This window comes from Coenobita brevimanus, chromosome 98 (genome assembly GCF_032717465.1).
Source record: "Coenobita brevimanus isolate Jiangsu-jjx chromosome 98, ASM3271746v2, whole genome shotgun sequence".
NCBI classification, from domain to species: Eukaryota; Metazoa; Arthropoda; class Malacostraca; order Decapoda; family Coenobitidae; genus Coenobita; species Coenobita brevimanus.
The window spans coordinates 4,111,067-4,133,389 of NC_137051.1; the positions used below are offsets into that span (position 1 = coordinate 4,111,067).

Here is a 22,323-nt window from a genome sequence, read left to right on the forward strand (position 1 = left end):
GGATGGGAGGAGTGTTCTTGCAACCACACTAATGGAGTCTCATGGCATGACATTAAACAACTGCAAGACAATAAAAAAGGGTAAGAATCACAGGTTCTCCTAATATTGTACTGTCTTCCTCATCCTCATAATCAATGTTAACCTGATCTTTTTCAACACTTAAGAATGGGGTGAGGCTGGGTCCAGAAAATAACAAAAGAGGATTATAAAAGACAAAGAAATATCAACAGTATACCCACTGCAACACCATTCAAGCCAGTGGAATCCCAGCTCCAGCCTCACATATTTTTTTTCAGATGGAATACAAGAGTTGTCCGAATCATACATAGGTTAATGGTGACAGTGTTAACACACCTGGTTTCCTTTCCTTACTCTCAGCTAAGTAAAATAATCTGGCACTGGCTAGAATATAATGCTAGAGTTTTCCAAACCAAGTGAAGCTTAATTACAGACTCCATCTCAAAACAACAGTACCTGTGCTATAACAACTTCACATTCTGGGCTTTGGAGACAACTTCTCATCATTCTTTCTCTGCATGTACTTCCCGTACAAATCCTGTATATTAGCTCCCTTAATACTTCCGCTACTTTTTTGTTGTAGTTCTAGCCACAAGGAAAGGGCATACCTGTAAATCAGAAAAAAATTGGTGTTACATAATACTGTACAGTAATACAACTTATGGTGTTAAAACTATTACATGATCCAAGATGGTAGTATTGATACCATTCTTCAAAACAATATCATCATCATCATCTGGACCTCCTTTCCCATCCTAAGGCAAGATGGGGAGTAGCAGTGTCCAGACAGACAAAATTTCCCCAATTCAATGGTCCACACTTCCATTCAATCATCATTCAAGCCCTCAAAATCCTGGTTCCATCAGACAGGCCAAAAATAATTCACCATATCCTGGAGCATCACATATACCTATCTGAGAGAGCCAATCTGAACACTGTCACATTAAAAAGGGGTGCCAAATCCCAGGTTATGCATTTCTCCGCATGAAATTCATCCTGCCAACTCAATCTCTTGTCAGTCCCTTAGCCTAACCAACTTCTATATATACCTCTCTTCTTCACACACTCATCCACCATAACCCTCCACCTACTTCCTGGCCTACCTCGCCTCCTCCCTCCTTGAAATTCACTCAGGTATACCTTTTTCACCACTCTATTATTATCCATTCTCTCCACAAGACCATACCATCTCAGCACACTCTCTTCGATTCTGGTGGCCACAGACCTCCTCACTCCGCACCTTTCACAAATCACATCATTCTGTATCCTATCCACTATCTGCACTCCTCACACATTCCTCAGCAGTCCCATCTCCACTACTCTCACTTTTGACTTATCATTTTCATGCCACACCAATCTCACATCCGTATGTTAAAGCTGGCACTAACACTCCTTCATGTAAGCCTCATAAAGCTGCAACACTCAAGCTTCTTTTTCTTATCAAGGCCTTCATAGCACCAGATACTGTACTTTCCTTCCTTGTGTCACTCTACTTTCCACTTCTTTTGCACATTTTCGTCTCTTTTCTATCACTGTACCCAGGTATTTGAACTCACTCACCAATTCCAATCTCTCTCCATTCACTGTAACATCACACTGGGAGTCACCTTCTCTCTCAACAACCATCATTTTACTCTTTTCTATATTTACTCTCAAAGCACGACACTCACAGACATTTACAATACTCCGCACTAGTCTACCAAGCTCTCGTCTGGTATCTGCAAGCAGCACTGCATCATCAGCATACAACAAATTTAAGATAGTCCATCCATCACCATTCATTACCAATGCCATCCCTCTCTCCATTACTTATGTTTTTACTTCTCTCATCACCCCATCCATATATACTGTATATTGAACAACCATGGGGACATCACATAACCTTGTTGCACACCCACACTGACCATGAACCGTTCACTTAGATGCCCATTTGCTCTTACACATCCCTCACTATCATCATAAAAACTCTTAACGGCACCTAAAAGCTTACCATTTACACCGTACATGCACAAAACCTTCCACAATCTTTCCCTATCTACTTTTTCATATGCTTTTTCACGATCCATAAATGCCACAAACACCTGATAGTCCTTCTCACAAGCCTTCTCAACTATCTATCTCAAAATATTTGATCCACACATCCTCTGCCACTCCTAAAGCCACCCTGATTGTCACTCACTAGGACTTCTGACATCTCTCTTACTTTCTCTATAATAATTGTTCCATGTACCTTCCCCCGATAATTCTTGCACTCACTTCGATCACCTTTATTTTTGTACCGGGGTACAATCACTGCTTTTTTCCATTCTCCTGGCACAGTTTCACTCATCCATGCCTTCTTAAATATCTCCAACAAGCACTTCATTCCGCTCTCTCCATTACACTGCACACACCTGATTAACCCAGTTATAAAGTAAAAAAATATCAGTTCCCTTGCATACATATGGAGTTTGGCTGCTCCTGCTGTTGTGGCCCGGCACTCATCTGCATATGAACCTGGTGGACTGCAGACTGAAGATACCAATTCCCTGCATTCCATAATCCTCCTTTCAGGAGGGAATAGGGAGGGTGTTGAGGGATACTTGTATAATAGGGCAGCAGATCCACCTGGTTATCTTGCTGCCACCATGTGAGGGTGTTCCTCTCCAGCACCATGCAGTTTGGCACTTTATATAAACAACTGATGATAATTACAGAGATGAAAATCAGATCACCAGTTCCATACAGGGACAGATACTGTTATTCATCCTGTCTTCATGTCAAATAAAAAATCAATATTTTTTTTCATTAGTCATCCACAATAAGTGAAATATTGGTAACTCACATTCCAAAACCTAAACCATCTGTATGATGTCAAAAGAGCCAATTTCAAACACTGAGATGATTTGTCTAAGAACCACTGTACATTAACCCTTGGTGCAACACAGTACACCATTTTGTATCACTACACTCCTCCCCAAAACTCAACCCCCCCCTCCCTCACATACCTCTCAACTCCATCCCTCCACCTCATCCTCGGTCTACCCCTCCCTCTCCCTCCATCCACCTCACCTACATACACCCTCTTAGTCAGTCTTTCATTCTCCATTCTCTTCACATGTCCAAACCACCTCAGTGTATTTCTCCTAATCTTCTCAACCACATCCACATCCACCCCACAACGTTCCTTCACTTCTTCATTCATCAATCTGTCCCTCCACGTCACTCCACATGCTCCTCTCAAGTAACTTATTTCCACTGCTCTCACTCTTGACTTGTTCCCCTCTTGCAAGGTCCACGCCTCGCTTCCATACGTCAGGGTAGGGATCACAATACTATCATGCAGTGACTTCTTAACTTCCATACTCACCTCCCTATTTCTCATCACTGCTTTCAGTGTACCAACAACCTTCCTTCCCTGCTGTACCCTTTCACGCACTTCATCCCCCAAAGTTCCATCCTTACTCATCACACTACCCAAGTACTTAAATGCACTCACATTCTCTATATCCTCACCATCCAACCTCACTGCACACTCTGTGACTTCATTCCTCTCAAACACCATAACTTTACTTTTGTTTACATTAACTTTCAGATTCCTCCTCCTACACACTGTCCCAAATTCATTCACCAAACCTTGCAACTCCCATTCATCTTCACTCAACAATACTGTATCATCAGCCAACAGCAACACCGGAATCTTCTAAATCTCACCCTCATTCATTAGAGCCACCCTCACATCCACTGCCCTACCTTGCACCTCCTTTACAACCCCATCCATGTATATATTAAACAGCCATGGAGACATCACACAACCCTGTTTCAGTCCCACATTGAGTGTCGTAATAAATGTACTTTTTAAGAACTGTACAGTACCTTCAGTACAGTTAAGTGTACTGTACTCTACTACTGTGTTGCAAGACTTCATTATCAAGGTTCGACACTACAGTATTTTATTTATTGTACTGTGCAGTCATTGAGTATAAAGTAATAACATACTGTACTGTTCAATGTTTTTGTGAAAAAGCCATGTTTTAGTGAGCGTGGGTGTGATTTGGGGATAGGGGCAAGCATGAGCTCCAATAATTCGGATTTTTGGATAATTCGACATAAGGTTCCTCCCAATTAATCCAAATTATAGAAGGTTTACTGTAATCCCATAAAGGAAACTCCGTTCCAAAAACCACTGAATTACCACAAAAAGTCTTGTAAATTGGGCATGTCACCGAGCCCATACCAGAAACAGTCCCCTGATCAGAGGTGTGCGATGTTGCCACACATCCCCGCCAAGCTGCCCAGGAAAAAGCAGGGACTTGGCAATGTCGCTCAGCCCATGCAGTCTTCACATGATTCCCCAACTGTAAACAACTGCACTGCTTGCGTGCGGCTTTGCCTTGGTGTTGCAGCCTTATTTTTTTTTCAGTGAGCCAATGCTATTATGAACCATGCCTAAGGTTCAGGAAAAGAAGGAGAGGGTGAGGCTTTCTCTTGCCCAGAAACTGGAAATAACTGATGATGGAGCACCATCCCTGATGCTCCCCAGCCCCTCTGTCACCCCTGTGCCACCTCGAGTGTTGGTGTAGGGTGACTCTGACAGTGACTAAACCACCCCCAGGCCTGACACAGGTTTAGAGGGGTCAATATGGTTCCCTGTGTCAGGCATATTTCAGAAATGAGTGCAGAACCCCTACTTTTGGAAGTAAGCCTTACTGTAGTTTACTATCCCTATTTACTATACTATTTGGTTCACAACTATCCTCACCTTACTCTTTATGTGTGCATATAATATTACTAAGTCATTACTGTACGTGTCACCGTTAACATGTACAAAATAATGCATTTAAGTGGGGGTATTAATTATGGGTTCCGACTGCTGTGTGTAGCACTGAAAGTTAACATAGTTTGCTATGTTTGGGAGGGCATTATCAAGAACTCGGCTTGACCACTGCCTTCAAGGATTTAGTGGAAAGTACCTCAAAATACCAAAAATGTTTCCGTATATTGAACCTTGGTTACAGAACTCAATTTGGGGGGAAAATCTGAGATAACGGAAAGGGGGTTGGATGACTTCATCAGTTAAATTGGGCTTCTTCTATATATTTGTTCTTGATCAATTCACCAGATAAAACTCTGATATCAACTGGAGACTACCAGTCAATGGAAAAGTAGAATTCATGCCAAAAAATAATTCACAATAAAGCAGGGGTGCAAGGAATCTTGTTTTGCTATCAGTCTTATCATATGCAATATCTCCACCCACCTGCCTCCATCAGAGAGCACCAGCCACTACTTAGAGTCAGTGTAGAACATTTGGTCATGAGATCTACCACACACCTGCTGCCGGTGCTCAGACGTTCAATGTTAATGCTCAAGTTACTGGGATCTTTAGAGCTCTTCAACACCAACGCTTCAAAAGTTCCTTGGGCATGTTCTGTGAAAACATTATAACAGATTTAAAGTACAATACATACTACCTAATAGTAAAGGTTGTCTGATTAGTATGAAGATATCATCAGGATGAAAGAGCAAATACTAAATTTCTAAGGATACACTAAAAAAGACATTTGTAAACATAATGCCCTCCAGTGGCTTGACTTGCCTCCATGCTGGTTGACGAGTGTGACTGGAATGAGCATGTCATTGGCTGACTCTGGCCAGGGCGTATCATCCCACACTGCCAGCTGCACTAGATCACCAGTCAGCCAAGCAGCTGCATCTACCTCATTTGGAGAGAGCTGGAAAAATGTGTCAGTTGGAACGATACAAGCATGGTACAGGCCAACTGAATCATTGGGTACTGAGATATATAAAAATACAGTATAAAACCACAAACTATATCATCAGCTATCTCAAAACACAATGGTGATTTGCTTTTCTGAGAATTTTTTGAATAATTCAATAGGTAACAGACTGGCTCATGGTGGGATGGTGACTGATGCTATGAAAGCTTTGATTAAGAACAGAACACTAAGTGGAAAGGCTGCGAGTGGACTGCATGAGAAAATATAAGTAGTCAGCTTAGTGTATGGATGAGCCACTGATGTGACATGAATATGGAAAGTCAGGACTGACAACAGTGGAAATGAAAGAAAAGCATTTGGGAGCCGAAAGACGGAAAGAAGGGAGGAAAGGGCAGTCACCCGAGAACAGCACTACATCAAGTGAGTGGATGATGAGCGCCCCCACCTACCACTACATATATACATATATATATATGATGTGACATGAATATGGAAAGTTAGGACTGACAACAGTGGAAATGAAAGAAAAGCATTTGGGAGCCGAAAGACGGAAGGAAGGGAGGAAAGGGCAGTCACCCGAGAACAGCACTACATCAAGTGAGTGGATGATGAGTGCCCCCACCTACCACTACATATATATATATACATATATATATATGTATATAAGTAATCCCTGTACTATCCGGACGCCCACTTTCTGGACTCCCCACTTACCGGGCATTGTGGGCTTGGACCTTCGGAACCCCAAAATGGCCAAAAAATGAAAAAAATCCCCCCCAAAAATCCGAATGTTTTCCCACCCGTAATTTGAATTTGGCACGCGGCACTGAACAGCTGTTGTTTAGACATGGCCCCTTCACCCCTTCCTTCTTTCCTCCCCCCTCCCCAGTCAGGGTTGCCATTTGGTAATTTTCATTACCAAATGTGGGTTGATTTGGTCTTGAAAAGTTGGTTTGGTAGTGAGTCAGCATGATCCATTATCGAACAGACTTTTCACATGTATGAAGATATAGAGAATGGAGACGGTGGACTGTCTGCTCTCTTTGATTAATCTGCTAGCATACATAGTGCAAAAATGAACATGTTGCTGATTATAATGAGAGTGATTATTTCCATTTGTGCATATAATTAGTGAAGAATAAATGCTTCCTTTAAGAATTCAGTAATGAAAAGTTAAATTTGGTAATGAAAACTGAGGAGTTTGGTAATGTGGCTGATTTCAGATCTGGCAATCCTGTACCCAGTTACTGCATAACCACCGTCGAGGGTGCATGTTCATCGCAATGGATGCTGGACGTGCTCATTTTTGAGAATAAACAGTGAATAAACTGCAATACCTCGCCACTAGACCACATCTCAACAGTTACTTCAACAAACAAGGGATGAGGCTATGGCACACCTAATGTCTGACTTGGCTCGTATCTCTGACTGGGGTAAATATAATATGGTTGTTTTTAATGCATCTAAGACTCAGTTCTTACACCTATCAACCAGACAAAATCTTCCACAGGTATACCCACTAATGTTTAATAATATTCATCTTAATCCTGCATCATCCTTGAACATGCTTGGGGTTTCATTTACTCGGGACTTATCTTGGAAAGATCATATTACATCTCTTGTAAAATATGCTTCCAAGAGATTGGGTGTGCTAAGCCGACTCCGCTCTTTCTTTATCCCTCCACAATTGTTGACTCTATACAGGGCTTTTATCCGCCCCAGTGTGGAGTACAACTCTCATGTGTGAGCAGGCTCCCCACATACAGCTCTTCTCAATAGGGTGGAGTCAAAGGCTTTTCGTCTCATTAACTCTCCTCCTCTTACTGACTCCCTTCAACCTCTGTCTCTTCGCCGCACTGTTGCATCTTTATCTCTTTTCTATCGTTACTTTAATGGTCACTGCTCCTCTGAACTGTCTGCTTGCATTCCTCCACCTCTACGACGGGAGCGTAGCACCCGTCTGGCAACAAACTCTCATCCCTTTTCTGTCCAACTCTCTAATGCAAGAGTTAACCGTTACTCCCAGTCTTTCATTTATGCAACAGGTCAACTCTGGAACTGTCTCCCTCTGTCTATATTTCCTGCTGCCTATGATCTCCAGTCTTTCAAACGCAGTGTGTCCAGGCATCTCAAAATGATCGGATCTTGAATTTGGCTCTCTATTGTATTTTGTTTTCTCTTGGAGGGAACTGTTACTGCTGGCTCATGGCCTTTGGTTCCTTCTTCCTTGCATTAAAAAAAAAAAAAAAAAAAAAAAAAAAAAAAAAAAAAGGAAATTTACAGTGCTGTGCAGTGTTAAGAAATTAGAATTTAGAGTGCAAAGGATTAAGTGTGGAGTGCCACGCACAAGCACACCAGCAGCACGTAGTTGTTGACACCAAATCAACGTGGAGCGGTCGACTTCAGCATACTTGGGAGTAAACATCATCTTCCTCTCCACGTCGCATTTGCTCTTCGACAAGAAGTCAGCCGTGCACTGCATGAGTTTGTCTCGGGATCTCTTGATATCAAACAAAGTAGATCGGGCCAAGCTGAATTCATGAAGGATGCATGAGGAAGACCATTCCGCATCCACCTTGTCCAATATCTCCCTCTTCTTCTCCAGAGTCAAAACCACTCTCTTCCTCTTCTCAGGTGGCGGGGCCATCATCACACACACTAATAAGAGGCACAAGAGCAGCAGGAGAGTCTGCAGCAGGTAAGGCACCACCACAAAAGCAAGCATGTGGGCGGCCATGATGACGAGCGTGCACACACAACAAGAGACGGGTGGTAAGCGGGGAGGATGCAGGGGCGCTCTAGCGGATGGCGGCGGAACGACGCACCAAAACACAGCTGGCCCGCGCCGTGTGCATCAAGTTCAAATTATGGGCGGGAAAAAGCAGGATTTTTTTCAAATTTTTTGTGGTTTTTGGCCCATTTTGGGAATACTGGATCCTGGGACCAAAATATCCGGTAAGTGGGGATGTCCAGAAAGTGGGCGTCCAGATAGTACGGGGATTACTGTATACAGTATATTCTATAAGGACTGGGAGTAAGCTGAATCTTCCTATGTTCTTAGTTTTTCCTGCAAATAAAAAAACCAGTTATGACAGGGAGTTGGTCACAAATTTGTTTTCGAATCCAAACCCACACTACGTACAGTGAATGGACGTTCGGTCCACGTCATAAAGTATTTTGTCGATAGCTCTTTTCTCCAGCCCATTTTCCACTCCTGGCTTTTGGATTCTTACACCAGTACACAGAGGATGATTACTGCTGAACTGTATATCCCATTAACTGAAGCAACATAAAACTGCAATTACCTTAAGCTCTGACTGAAGCTCTTCTGAAGAACGAGTAAGGGTGACATGGAGATAAACAACAACATGCTGCCTCTTTGGATCTCCCATGGACAATACAGGAGGGTATACTGATTCCCAGAGACCAAGGATTTGACAAGTTTGACGTTCATCTTCTGTTACTCTCAGGCCGGTCTCCTCCTCTAGTTCTCGTAAACCTGCTGCCTCCAAGCTCTCTCCAGCTTCTGACAAAAGGAAACAAGATAAGCATGATTATAATAATGATGGTCATTGACAATGATGATGATGGTGAATGATAATGAACAGCTATGGAAGTACAGTAAAACCTCAATATGTCGACCCTGTAGAGGGCAGAATTTCTGGTAAGTCTAACTCTGACTGAGGTGTAACTAAGTGTTTATTCAAAGGGTTACATTGGGTGTGCTCACCATTCACTCGACTGATGTAGTGCTGTTCTCAGGTGGCTGCCCTATCCTCTCCTTTCCTTCCTTCCTAAAACAGGAGGCCTTCCACATTCACAGATTCAACTATTGTGAGTCTCGCAAATTCACGGATTGCCTCTCTATGGAGCCAAGATTCTGTTCGCAGACGCAAAAAATAACAGTGCGGATGCTAGCGGGTCATTTCACGCCAAATCAGGCCCGTACCAAACCACTGCGCTCCTCATGCCATGCAGTTACACTCCACATCATCTCATCCAGTCATCCATCATCGGTAACTGCATGGCTAATCATCTTCAACATCATCGATGTCATGTTCATCATCATCACCATCATCACAAGTCGTCAGAGTTCGTCTGCCAAAACTTGAGGGACAGTGGTGAGTTAACTCTGAATTTAATGGGTATGGTTGCAAGAAGCTGGGGTAAATATGTAGCTGATGATTTGCCCACACTCATGTGGATGTATGCGAGATGCACTCAATTGCGGGAGTCTGTGGAAGCCACCAGGTACATATCAACCCTAACTTAATCACCCAATCAAAACCTATTTATTATTTAACTTTTTTATACAGCTGGTCTGTTACTATTTGTGACATTTTATGCTGCATTCAGGTCCCAGATATGGTTTACTAGGTACAGTATGTGCACACTTGCTCACAGGGGGTGAATTGCAGCTGTAGAGGTATTTACGGGAGGCCGAACCAAATATTCACAGAAATTCCACATTCGCGGGGGGCTGTGTCTCCTAACCCCCGAGAAGGTGGAGGGCTGCCTGCATGGTGTTCTTTCCTTCATTCTCTCCTCTTCCTTCTGTCTATGGGTGACTCTACACTGGGTGACAACCCAAATGGTTCCTGTACACCAGGAAACCATTTACTATGCTGGGTGCTAGCCATGTAACCAAACTATACTGCTCACATAATGCCACTCAAGGATGAGTAAGGCTGGTCATGACCAACTTGCCTGGCCCCAGGCTCCTCTGCTCCTCATGGGGCAACACAGGTTTAGATGATGGATGGATATTCCAGGTGCTACATTTTAATATATTATATTCCAAGTGTTACATTTTAGTTTAACTGGTTGTAACGTGAAGTAAATACGTGCAGAACTTTATGTAATTAATTAAAAGTTGCACCCCTCCACCTACGCAACACCATATCCAATCCTAGCCTATGACATGCATCAAATTTTTTTATTTTTTATTTTTATTGCTTTATAAATGCTTCTTTAGTTTGGCGTGAATAAACAAGTAATCACATATACTGTAATTTGCAATTATCTGGGGGGGATAATATACATTTTTTTGCAATTATTTTTGGTTAGTTGGAAAATTCGTTGTCGAACTACCCTAGAGCCCCATATGCTTCGACTTATGAAGGGCTTACTGTATGTGATGCTTTAATTATGTTACACAGTACTATTCAACTTTCATGACAAAAAAAGCTGTGAAACAACACACAATGTACTGCAATACCCAACAGTCATTATCCTACAACAGATGCACTTCCTTCATCCTCCTCAATACCTTAATCCTTCCAGGGAAATCCCCCTCGCACAAATCAAAAAGGGGATGACTATGACATAACTGCCTCCAAGCTATTTTGTCCTCCCACATATCTATCTTACCCTCTCAGGCACTCCTCTCCTCTTCCTTCTCTCACCAGTATACTATTCCATTTTCTTCCATACCCATTATGGTTTTTCTCATCCAGCTCAACATGTTGAGACTTTGGCACAATACCTATGTGGATTTTTTTAATTTGTCCACACCATTTCACCACTTTTTATCCATTCAGTAATTAATAAACAGCACAATTTCCATGTGGGCAAAAATACACAGCCTAATATACAGTAAAAGCTCGATTAACCGGAATGCATGGGGATTCTGGATATGGAATTTTCTGGATAACCGAATGTTACTCTTAAAAATTTTCTGGGAGGTCAAACAAATGAAACAGGACCACACTTGGGACTTTACATTATTTCATAAAGTACATTATTCAGTACTAGATACATTACAGGTAAGATACAGTACAGGTACACTACAATACACAAAAAAAGACAGCAAGAGAAATTGTACAGGACTGAACACAAACCAGCAAACATTACCAAAAATTATTTAAAGAAAAATTTAGCATATGTTACAGGCCAAAATAATTTTGAAAACTTAGCTGCATACAATACTTTATCCTGTACTGTATAGAACTAATAAAAAATTATAGGGGGATTACCAGGATCATGAGATGAGGATTCTGATAGTGGAGAAGGAGAAGTGGAACGAACAAGGTCAGGAGCAGAAGAAGTGGAAGGAACTGGGTCAGGAGCTAAAGAAGTGGAAGGAACAGGATCAGGAGATGAAGAAGTAGAAGGAACAGGGTCAGAAGCTGAAGCAGAGGGATTAATTTTCTGTCCTTGCTTTACCATAATTTTTTTTAACAAATCTTTTTTCGACCCCATGCCGGAACGAATTTGCGTTCTGGTTATATGGATGTACCGATGCACAGGATGCCAGTTAATCGAGCTTTACTGTACATAGTGAAAAGAGATGCTAGAGAGGGATACCTTCATGTGGTGACACTGACTGGGAGGCTCTTCTGCCCAGTTATGCAAGTACAGTGATCCCTTGGTTATTGTGCATAATTGGTACCGTGCCTAGAGCATGATAATGAAATTGTGCAATAATGAAAGCACAGAACCTATGGGATTTATCCTAACTGGTACCAAGCACCCTACTTGTAAATCCAAATTTTCTCTTTTACAATGATTTAGAACCACTAAATACATACTGTTATGGTAAGTATCAGAAACACATATAAGCATTATTAAGTTAATAGAAAATGATGAAAAGGACACAAAAAGGAACACATACCATATTAAGGCATCAGATGGGCTTGAGGTATGGGGCTTGGAGGTGGAGAGTTAGTGGTCTCCACCACCTGGGATTAACTGATCAAGTAGGGCATCATCTCTGGATCCCTCAAAGACATCAGAAAACACAGATTCTGCACCATCAATGTCAGTAAAAACCAGCTCAGGTGTGTATTAACAAAGCTTTTAAGCCAAAAAAATGTGCGATAACAGCAGGAGTGAGTGCAGATTTTCACCTAGCAGGTACTGTATAACAAAAAACATTATAATCAAGTGCATGATAACCAGGGGATCTCTGTATCCTTCACCTCTCTACCCATCCCTTCAAAAGAGGAAAAAAAGGATGTTGAGCTGGAGGAGGAGGACAACTTCAGCGTGCAGTTTACCAGGTTCTTGTTCAGATAAGCATGCAGCTGCACATGCTATGACTGCAATGAAAATACAGACCTCAATGTACAATACCACTAGATGCGATACCCTGGCTTAATGATGGGGGGTAGAAATACCACCATCCACCCCCCTAATGATGGCCGAACCCCGGTTTAACTATTTTTTCTTTTTTTTTTAACCGATTTTAATGATATTTTGTACTAAAATTGTGTGTTTATGTTGATTTATAAACTGTTTTTAGACTTGGATTAATGTGTTTTAGCCATAGGTGGGGTGAACATTGTCATTTTGAGGTACACTTTACTAAGCTTGATTTTCCAGACTTATAGTTGATGATTTTCAGATTTTACTTGTTGGTTTTAATGAGTTATTAACAGGTGTTAGGCATAAGTTAGCTTCTTTTACAGCTGTTAGGCCATTCAGACTGGCTTTAAACTTGTTTTTGTACTCATTTGGGTGGGTTTAGGACTTGGTTGGCAGGGGTGGGGGGGGAACCCAAGGCTCAAAAATGCATCCCTATTCCAGTCTCTCTCCATGTTAAATCTACCCCAAAATACGATACCCCGCCTAACGATTGGTTTTTACTTAATCAATTGCATTGTTAAACCACGGTATACCTGTATATTCATCATTCAATGTCATCATCATCATCATCCAGACCTCCTTTCCCACTCTAGGGCAGGGTGAGGAGTAGCAATGTCCAGACAGCCCAAATTTGCCCAATCCAATGGGCCGCTCTTCCATTCAGTCATCATTCAAGCCCCTGGAATCCTGGCTCTATATGATACACCAAAAACATTTAACCACATTTTGCAGCTTCACATAAACGAATCCAATAGAGTCAATCCGGATGCTGTCAGGTTAAAAACACGCGTGTCAAATCCCTGATCATGCACTTCCTTCTCATATCATTCATCCAGCCAGCTTGATCTTGTGTCAGTCCCCTAACCTAACCGACTTTTATACCTCTTTCTCACACACTCATCCACCAAATCCCTCCACCTTCTCCTTGGCCTACTTCACCACCTCCCTCCTTTAAATTTCTTCAGATATACCTTTTTCACCACTCTATTGTTATCTATTCTCTCCATATGACCATACCATCCCAGTACACTCTCTTCAATTCTGGTGTACACAGACTTCCTCACTCCACACCTTTCATGAATCACATTATTTCATATCCTATCCACTCTATGTACTCCATATACTGTACATGCTTCAGCAGTCCCTTCTCCACTGCTCTCGCTCGTGACTTTTCATTTACATGTCACACCAGTCTCACATCATATCACACCAGTCTCACATCCACATGTTAAAGTTGGCACTAGCACTCCTTCATGTAAGCCTCATGCAGCTGCAACACTCAAGCCTCTGTTTCTTATCAAGGCCTTCATTGCACATGCTACATTCCTTCCTTGTGTCACTCTGCTTTCCACTTCTTTTGCATATTTTCCTCTCTTTTCTATCACTGTTCCAAGGTTTTTGAACTCTCACCAATTCCAGTCTCTCTCCATTCACTGTAACATCACACCGGGCATCACCTTCTCTCTCAATAACCATCACTTCACTCTTTTCTACATTTACTCTCAATGCACAATGCTCACAGACATCAGCAATACTCTGCACTTGTCTACCAAGTTCTTGTCCAGTATTTGCATGTAATATTGTATCAAGAGCATACGACAGATTTGAGATATTCCATCAACACCATTCATTGCAAACACCATCCCTCTCACCATTACTCGTGTTTTTTCTTCTCTCATCAACCCATCCACATATACAGTACAGTATACTGAACAACCATCAGGGCACCACACAACATTGTTGTACACCCACACTGATCATGAACCATTCACTCAGATGTCCATTTACCCTTACACATGCTTCATTACCATCATAAAAACTCTTGACGGCACCTAGCAGCTTACCATCTACACTGTACATGCGCAAAACCTTCCACAATCTTCTCTGTCTACTTTGTCATATGCTTTTTTCGGATCCATAAATGACATAAACACCTTATAGTCCTTCTCACATGCCTTCACGATCTGTCTCACTGCAAATATTTGATCGACATCCTCTGCCACTCCTAAAGCCAGTTTAAGCCACCCTGTTCATCACTCACTAGGACTTCTGATATCTCTCTTACTTTGTCTATAATAATTCTTCCATATATCTTCCCTACCACACTCAGTAAACTTATGCCATGATAATTCTTGCACTCACAGGTTGCTCACTTTTATTTCTGTACAGGGGCACACAGCCTTTTTCCACTCTGCTGGCATTGTTTCATTCAGCCAAGCCTTCTTACATATCTCCAACAAGCACTTCATTCCGCTCTCTCCACTACACTTAATCATCTCTGCATACACCTTATCAACCTCAGCTGCTTTCCCATTTTTCAGCCACTTCACAGCATTCTTCATCTGTGCATGTGTCATGTTTCCTGGCATTGCATTCCTTCTCAGCACACCCCCAGAACCAATCATGTTTACAGTGGCTCTGTTCTCTCTGTTCCCATTCATCTGGTTTTCAAAATATTCTTTCCATCTGGTCCTTACTTCATCTCCATGGGTTAATAATCTACCACTTACAGCCTTCACACTTTCACATTTCTTTCCGCTGTCACTTCTACATTTCCGCATCTCTTTCCAGAATAACTTCCTATTTCCAGAGTAATTAGCATTCATTTCTCTTCCTAGATCATCATTTACCTCCTCCTTTTACCACTTGACTAGTCTCTTTACATGCTACTTGCTCTCAATATATTCAATTCTCATTGATCCCCTGTCTTTTAAGTTACCACTCTAGCAATTTCTTCCTCTTTTCCTCCACTGCTCTCTTAATCTCTTCATCCCACCATGCTGTACCTTTCTTCTTTGTTGTTACTCTTGCCACACCACACACTACTTTAGCATTCCTAACTAAGCAATCCCTATATGCATGCCACACACTGTCCAGATCCATTTTATTGCAATTCACTGATTCTAACTCTTCCCCTACTTTGATCCTGTATTCATCTGACATTTCTTTGATCCTCAGTTTCTCGACTTTCAGTCTTTCTCCCTGACTGCTCCTCTCTCCTGGTCCACCTCACTCCTCAGCCTGATCTTGCATACCACAATCATATGATCTGAAAGACCACATTGTTCTCCCACGGCCCTCGTATCGGCAACCATTCCCAGCATTGACCTTTCTACGAGCACATAATCAATCAAGCTCCTTTCAACATAATCCCCTTTCCCTCTACACCATATTTATGTGCACATTTGTGTTTGAAATACGAGTTACAAATGTACAACCTTCTCTACTGACATATATCCTTCAGTTGCTTCCCAGTATCATTTTCTCCTGGTACTCCATAACAACCATTTATGTAACCCTCAGGACCAGTGCCTACTCTTCCATTCATATTGCCCATTATGATCACTTTATAGTTCCTGGGCATTTCTCCCACTGCTTCATCCAGCTCAACCCAAAACCTGTCTTTCTCTCTCTCACTCTTATCAGCACATGGTGCATTTGCTACAATCACTTTTACCTTATCAAAAATTGAACCTGACATACATACATCTTGAGCTAACACATTTGTAATCTCTCATTCCACTCTGCCACACTTCATTCATCAACAAAGCCACTCCTTCCTTGCCCATTCATGCCAGACCTTACACACTTTACACCCTCCCACTCCTCCAATTCACATTCTTTCATCTTTGTTTTAGAAAATGCCATGGCATAACTTGCACTCTTGAACACATTCACCACTTCCACCCTCTTGCTCTCCTCATTCACACCCTCTCACATTCCACATGGCCATGAGAATCTGCCCATTTGGTTGGGGCCCTGGGGAGGTTCCGGGCCCTCCAATGTTCTGTGAAACATTTGCCATGATTAAGTGATTTTGGATAGAGGAATCTGGGGGGTACTTAACCTGGCCAAAAACCCAGGTTATATGGTTATCACCCAGTGTAGTAAATGGTTTCCTGGGTACAGGAAACCATTTGGCTTGTCACTCAGTTTAGAGACTATAAGGCATCCTTACAATGAGTGAGTGGATGATGGCCACCCCCACCTACCACAAATGAAAATATAAAAGTAAAGATTAATAAGAGAAACTGAAATCTTACCAATATGTCCACCAGGGGGGACCCAAGTGTTTGGAAATGTATGCATGTGTGGCGCTCGGCGTGTGAGCAGCAGTTGACCATCAGCAGACTCCAGGAGCACCACCACCCCCACCCCAACACCCTGACCTGTCTTCCCACCAACATCCAATTTTTGTCCAGACTCAGCAAGGTGGTAGGATGGGCAGAATGGTGGATGCTGGCCCAAGATTTTAAACACATCAAATAATATAAGGTGGTAAGTGCTGTAAGTGGACAGGTGAGTACCAGAGGCAAGTTATAGAAGAGAATGAAGTACAAGTCCTTCTTATTTATACAATACCGAACCAGCTGGCACACAATGAGTTAAGCTAAGAAAATTATTATGGAAGTGACTGACCGAACTTCTTCAATTTACACAATAGCAATAATGCAAACTTCCCTTTTATACTGTATGTTACAGCTACAATCAAGGCTATTTCTTTATAAGGTTCCACATTGACTAACATACTATAAATAAAGGGATTCACTTAACACACTGCACTAATACCGTACACTAGGCCCACGCGTATTTACAAGGTTCCTTAGGTTTGATCAGTTTTGGTTAGGTTATGGAAGGCACTAATACTAACCCTTACAATATAAACTCCGCCTCTCATACCATTAATTTGTATGAACGTGTCTTAGGGGTGCCAGTGTCAACATCACTGGCTGAGGCTGAACATTGCAGTAACAGCTTGTTGTCCTGGAGATGACATTCCACTTGACCTTCCCCACAAAGTCCCAAGGCCTCCAGCACACACTCAGCAAATACGGCTGGCTGGTATGTGTCCCGTGGAGTTTTCCTGAGATGCACCAGAACTCTTGTGTAGCAACTACCAGCCATGATATAGTACTGGGGAGGAAAGGAATAACATAACTAGGTGCAATAAATAAATATAATAAATCAATACAATAAATATGTTTCCAACTCTGGGCTGAGGTCCAGCAGTCTCCCCAGCTGTCACACACATTTACATATCACCGCTTCAACACTAATACCCAATATTCATTACCAGTTCAGTTCGCAACAGCACTCAGCTCTCAATCCACTGTCACAGTGCGACGAAATACCGAATCGGCACTTTCAACTGGAAATTATTACAGTTTTTATCACCATGTTGGTTCATACACACCTAATTACAGATAAGGCAGTGCCTTACGATCAACAATAAATAATGTGTTAGTTTATATAACTCAAGCCAAATGCGAAGTTGCAAACATTACATAACGTGTCTCAAGGAAATCAGCTGATTGTGTGACAGTTCAGACTGCTGCGGTGGTAGTAAGTTATTGCCTTTATATTTTTTTCATCTGCCTTGTTGTCATATTATACTGTATCAATGGTTGGTTCATATACTGTATCGTATTTTGTGGTACATGTGCAAAAAATACATGTGAACTGGGGTATTACGAGACCCCAAATTCTAATGTAACCTTTGGTTTACCTTACAGGATCTGTAAGACTGCTAGTGGTCAGTTTATTTTCCAACAGTACTTTAGCTCGTGAATAATGTTTGCATGTACAAGGCAAGGGATATATGGAGGATTAGCATATATTTTACCTTACAGTAAGGTACATACTGCTTTAAAATACAACGATGGTGACGGTTGTATACATACAGTTTGCAGTTTTTATGAATTATATATGCCGAAACTGAGGTTTAAAGAAAGTGGCAGTGAAAATTATACGTTTATTTCCAACAAAAACTTTGATGTACACAATCTGCCAGTGCATCAGTTATGTTGTCTCTCAGGTAGCTGTACTAGTATAAACTTTGGTCAAATACATTTTCATACATGTAAGAGATTTGCAGGAAGAACTTACCAAACATCAGAATTAAATACTCTGACAGCTGTTAATGTTCATAAGTCGAAAAGTTGTGAGTTGCTGAAAGTCCCCAGAGCCCAAAGTCATAGCAGGTATTACAGCACCATTAGAGACAAGAGTGAAGAGATTAGGAAGAAGATAGCTGAGGAGAACAAGGGACTACGGGAGAGGTTAGTAGCCAGTGAAAGAGAAAGGGAGAGCAAGGTAGAGGTGTCTTTGCTGTGTCATGAGGATGCAAAGATTTATAGAAGAGGCAAGAGTGAGGAGGTCAGGAAAAAAATAGCTGAGGAAAATAAGAGATTAAGGGAACAGTTAAAAGCCAGTGAAAAGGAATGGGAGAGTAAAGTAGATATATCTCTTCTGAGCCCTGAGGATATGAAGATTTACGAAGCCCACAAAGCAGCAGTTATCCTCGGTCACTTTACCTACGATGACCCAGTAACTGGCTACCGTGTCATGACCCGACTGAGGCACTTCTGGCGAGGATCGTGCTGTGGAAACGCCTGCCGTCATGTAAGATTTATTTGTATTTCCAGTTGGAAAGTTATAGAAGAAACAGCTAAATGTATTGTTTGATGACAAGTATTAGGTGGTGTTAAGGAAAAAATTTTGGAATAACTTTAGAAGTAACCAACATTACCGATTTTCATTATATTACGTCCCTGAACTATTCTGACTAAGACTTACCTTTTAAGCTTAGTTTGAGTTGGGGGAGCAAATTTTGTAGGGGTAGTCATGTAGTGGCTTAGGTTAGGCTGTTGCTTAGTAGCGGATGAATGTCACGCCATATTGGCTGGTGCAACGTGTGCACTTGGTCTATGTCAGGCCTTAGGTTAGGTTAGGTTAGGTTGGGTTAGGTTAGATTAGTTTAATGCAAAATAGTGTGTTTTAAATTAATTTTGATCTTGATTTTGGGGGTTAAACCCACTTTTGGAAATCTTACTCAAAATTCCAAAAGGGGGATTTTCCCCTAAAAATGACGGTCAAAATGAATTAGAACACACTATTTTGCATTGGAAACCAAAAGAATAATAGTAAACAAAAATGTTGGTTACTTCTAAAAATTTACCAAAATTTTGAACAATATATTTGTTTTAAGTACAGTGCAGTACTTCAGTTGATTGTATCTTTTATATACCGGGTACGGTACGTTTTGGTATATACAGTGCACCTCATTATTCTCAGCTTAGGTACCTGTATTTGTGGTTTTGGTTTTTCACGTATTAATAAATCCATCTCAGAAAACAGTAGTTGGTTTATTTTTGGTATGCTTTAACAACCTGTGTTGTTATATCTTCTCATACACTGTAAAGAAATATAATGTTTGGTGATGTTTTGGGGGCGCTACACAAGGCTTGTAGTTAATCACATTCAGATGATAACTGTAAGTGTCATTTTGGGAGTGGGGGTCAAAAATTATTCATAGATTACACCATTCATAGGTATGTCTGTAACATAACCTTCATGAATATGGAGGGATCACTGTATAGTACACTTTTGACATGCCTATACTTACATAATCACATAGAATTCATGAAATAAACTCCCCTCTGTTCCTTCAAAATTGTTACATTTATGATAGTCATAGACTGTTCCTGTATCATCTGTCCTATTCCAGTGCATCTATAATCATGACAACGTGGCTGAGGGCGAAAAGTCACAACGAGTCTTCAATTCTGCCTTTTGGGTGAATGCAGCAGAAAGACCAGGTCAGAAAATACCACTGGCTACCAATATTGATCGTGAGAAACAGGAAAAATGTATACCATCGCAACAAACACAAGTTACAGAGGTCAGTGATGATGATGATGTTGATCCTTTGTTCTTTAAACATTAGAATTACTCTGGAGGAACTGTGAATTGTTTATTTTTATAGCATTGTTAAACGACAGTAAATACTACAGTATTTATAGGTGTTTAATTTTTTTAGTGTATGCTTACCCTAAAGTAAAGAACCCTTACCATTGGTTATTATTGTTAATGCTATCAACTGCAGTGGTGTGAATGTAGTTATCATCATTTGGTGGCTGTACCGAGTGAAAGGCCAAATGGCATCTTGTAATACTCGTAATTTAGTATGAGGAAACGTTATTAGGTAAACATTGGTTTTCTGCCCATACTGCCTTTTACCACAAAACTTAGGTTTTTCTGATGGATTTTGATGTGATTCATTCGGTTTTGAGCATCATTTCTGTCAGAAATAACCATATTTTTAGATATGACCCCCCCCATCCCCCTGCAATAATGGGGGATCTTTGGGGAATCGGGGGTTTTAGGGAGGATAGAGACACAGGAAATGCTTGTATCTGGGTGAAAATTATCGCTTTGTGAACATTTTGCCCAGCTGGGCTTTTTTTTTTTTTTTTTTTTTTTTTTTTTTTTTTTTTAGGGCCATGGTGACTGCTTGCCTGTGGTTGATGGGTCTAGTTGACCATAATTATTGCTTAGCTGACGTTTATAGATCTGCTTTGCTTGTTAGAGTGGTGTAAAACATCAGGAATAAGTGTTGTACAATGTACTTCAGTGTCCTTTTACAGTGGCTTTCAAAGTTAGGGTATATACGAAGGGTGGACAGGGGAGAAGACCACTAGCTGGATGGAGCCATTATCCAGACATGCCATTGACTCTATTACGTTGGATAATCGAGGGATTATTGTATACTAATGTTACATGCAACAGGACATGAGATAGAGTGAAGCTTCTGATCTCCAATCCATCTGCCTAACAAATCGGTGGTTTTGTGGGGGTAAGGAGTGGGAGTTGGTGGGTGGACATGTACAGTTAACTTGCCCTCTGGTGGCAGTCTACCCTGTCCCCTTATTAGTGTTCATTGCTGTACTGGTTCATTATACAACCAAGAAGTTGTCTACACATTATGAACTTCAGTCATTGAGTCAGTGCCTGAAGAGGGCATGATCAAAGTTAATTACTGTATCTTAGAAAGAGGGACATCAGCAGAGTGAGTCATAATCAGTTTCGTTTCCCTGACAACCCAGACAGAGATGAGATGGCAGAGAACATGGTTGTGCAGGCTTTGCCAACTCAAGTATCAAGAATAGTACACACATTCAAAGGGGTGACTTTTCCTTCCTCGATCAACTAGTCTGTGTTGATGCCATGTTGTTAATGTCACTTGAATGATGTCACTTAAACAGGAATTGTCTTCTGGTTAATTCACTTATTCATTCATCATCTAATCCAGTGTTTCCCTGTGAGGCATGTAGGAGCCAGGGACTAGGCAAGTTGGTCCTGACATTTATGATGATAGTGACCAGCCTCACTCATCCCTGAGTGGCATTACATGAGCAGTAAACCCCAACCACCCCTTGGTTATAAACCTGCACTGGCTCAGTCTGATTAGAGCACCTTAATTGCCCACAAAACCACCAGGCACCATAATTTGATTATATGATTACCACCCATCATAGTAAATGGTTTCCTTTTCTTGCATTGATCTGTCTCTTTGTTCCTCTTCTATTTCCCTTGACTTCCACTGGTCTGTTCTAGATGACTCTTTTGTCAGTGATCACTTTCCTGTTAAACTTTCCCATACTTCTTTCTCTCCAGTCCCTCGTCCTCCTTGTTGGCAGCTTCGTGCTGCTGATATTAT

The 22,323-nt window shown here is 41.4% G+C and overlaps 2 protein-coding genes across 2 annotated transcripts; one reads left to right on the top strand and one right to left on the bottom strand.

Moving 5' to 3' along the window:
• Window positions 1-359: 359 nt before the first annotated feature.
• Window positions 360-17,926, bottom strand: LOC145414067 (m7GpppN-mRNA hydrolase NUDT17-like). The gene is made up of 7 exons (XM_080283630.1): window positions 17,899-17,926; window positions 17,505-17,738; window positions 16,868-17,063; window positions 9,044-9,264; window positions 5,597-5,732; window positions 5,332-5,428; window positions 360-626 (listed from the first exon to the last, which is right to left on the bottom strand). The coding sequence occupies exons 2-7, from the start codon at window positions 17,727-17,729 to the stop codon at window positions 491-493; spliced, it is 1,011 nt and encodes a 336-aa protein (XP_080139756.1). The 5' UTR covers window positions 17,730-17,738; window positions 17,899-17,926; the 3' UTR covers window positions 360-490.
• Window positions 17,927-18,625: 699 nt separating this feature from the next.
• LOC145414164 (uncharacterized) lies at window positions 18,626-20,550 on the top strand. Its single transcript, XM_080283730.1, has 3 exons — window positions 18,626-18,639; window positions 18,815-19,226; window positions 20,332-20,550. Exons 1-3 carry the CDS (start codon window positions 18,626-18,628, stop codon window positions 20,548-20,550), a joined length of 645 nt encoding a protein of 214 aa, XP_080139856.1.
• The last annotated feature ends 1,773 nt before the right edge of the window (window positions 20,551-22,323 follow it).

Excerpts from the sequence above, each read along its gene's own strand:
- LOC145414067 (XM_080283630.1), bottom strand. The coding sequence starts at position 17,729 with ATGGCTGGTAGTTGCTACACAAGAGTTCTGGTGCATCTCAGGAAAACT. Across the intron at positions 9,265-16,867 it reads CCCCCCTGGTGGACATATTG|AAGCTGGAGAGAGCTTGGAG; the intron begins GTAAGATTTCAG and ends TCCTTTTGTCAG. Across the intron at positions 5,429-5,596 it reads ACTCGTCAACCAGCATGGAG|AACATGCCCAAGGAACTTTT; the intron begins GCAAGTCAAGCC and ends ATGTTTTCACAG.
- LOC145414164 (XM_080283730.1), top strand. Across the intron at positions 19,227-20,331 it reads GTGGAAACGCCTGCCGTCAT|TGCATCTATAATCATGACAA; the intron begins GTAAGATTTATT and ends GTCCTATTCCAG.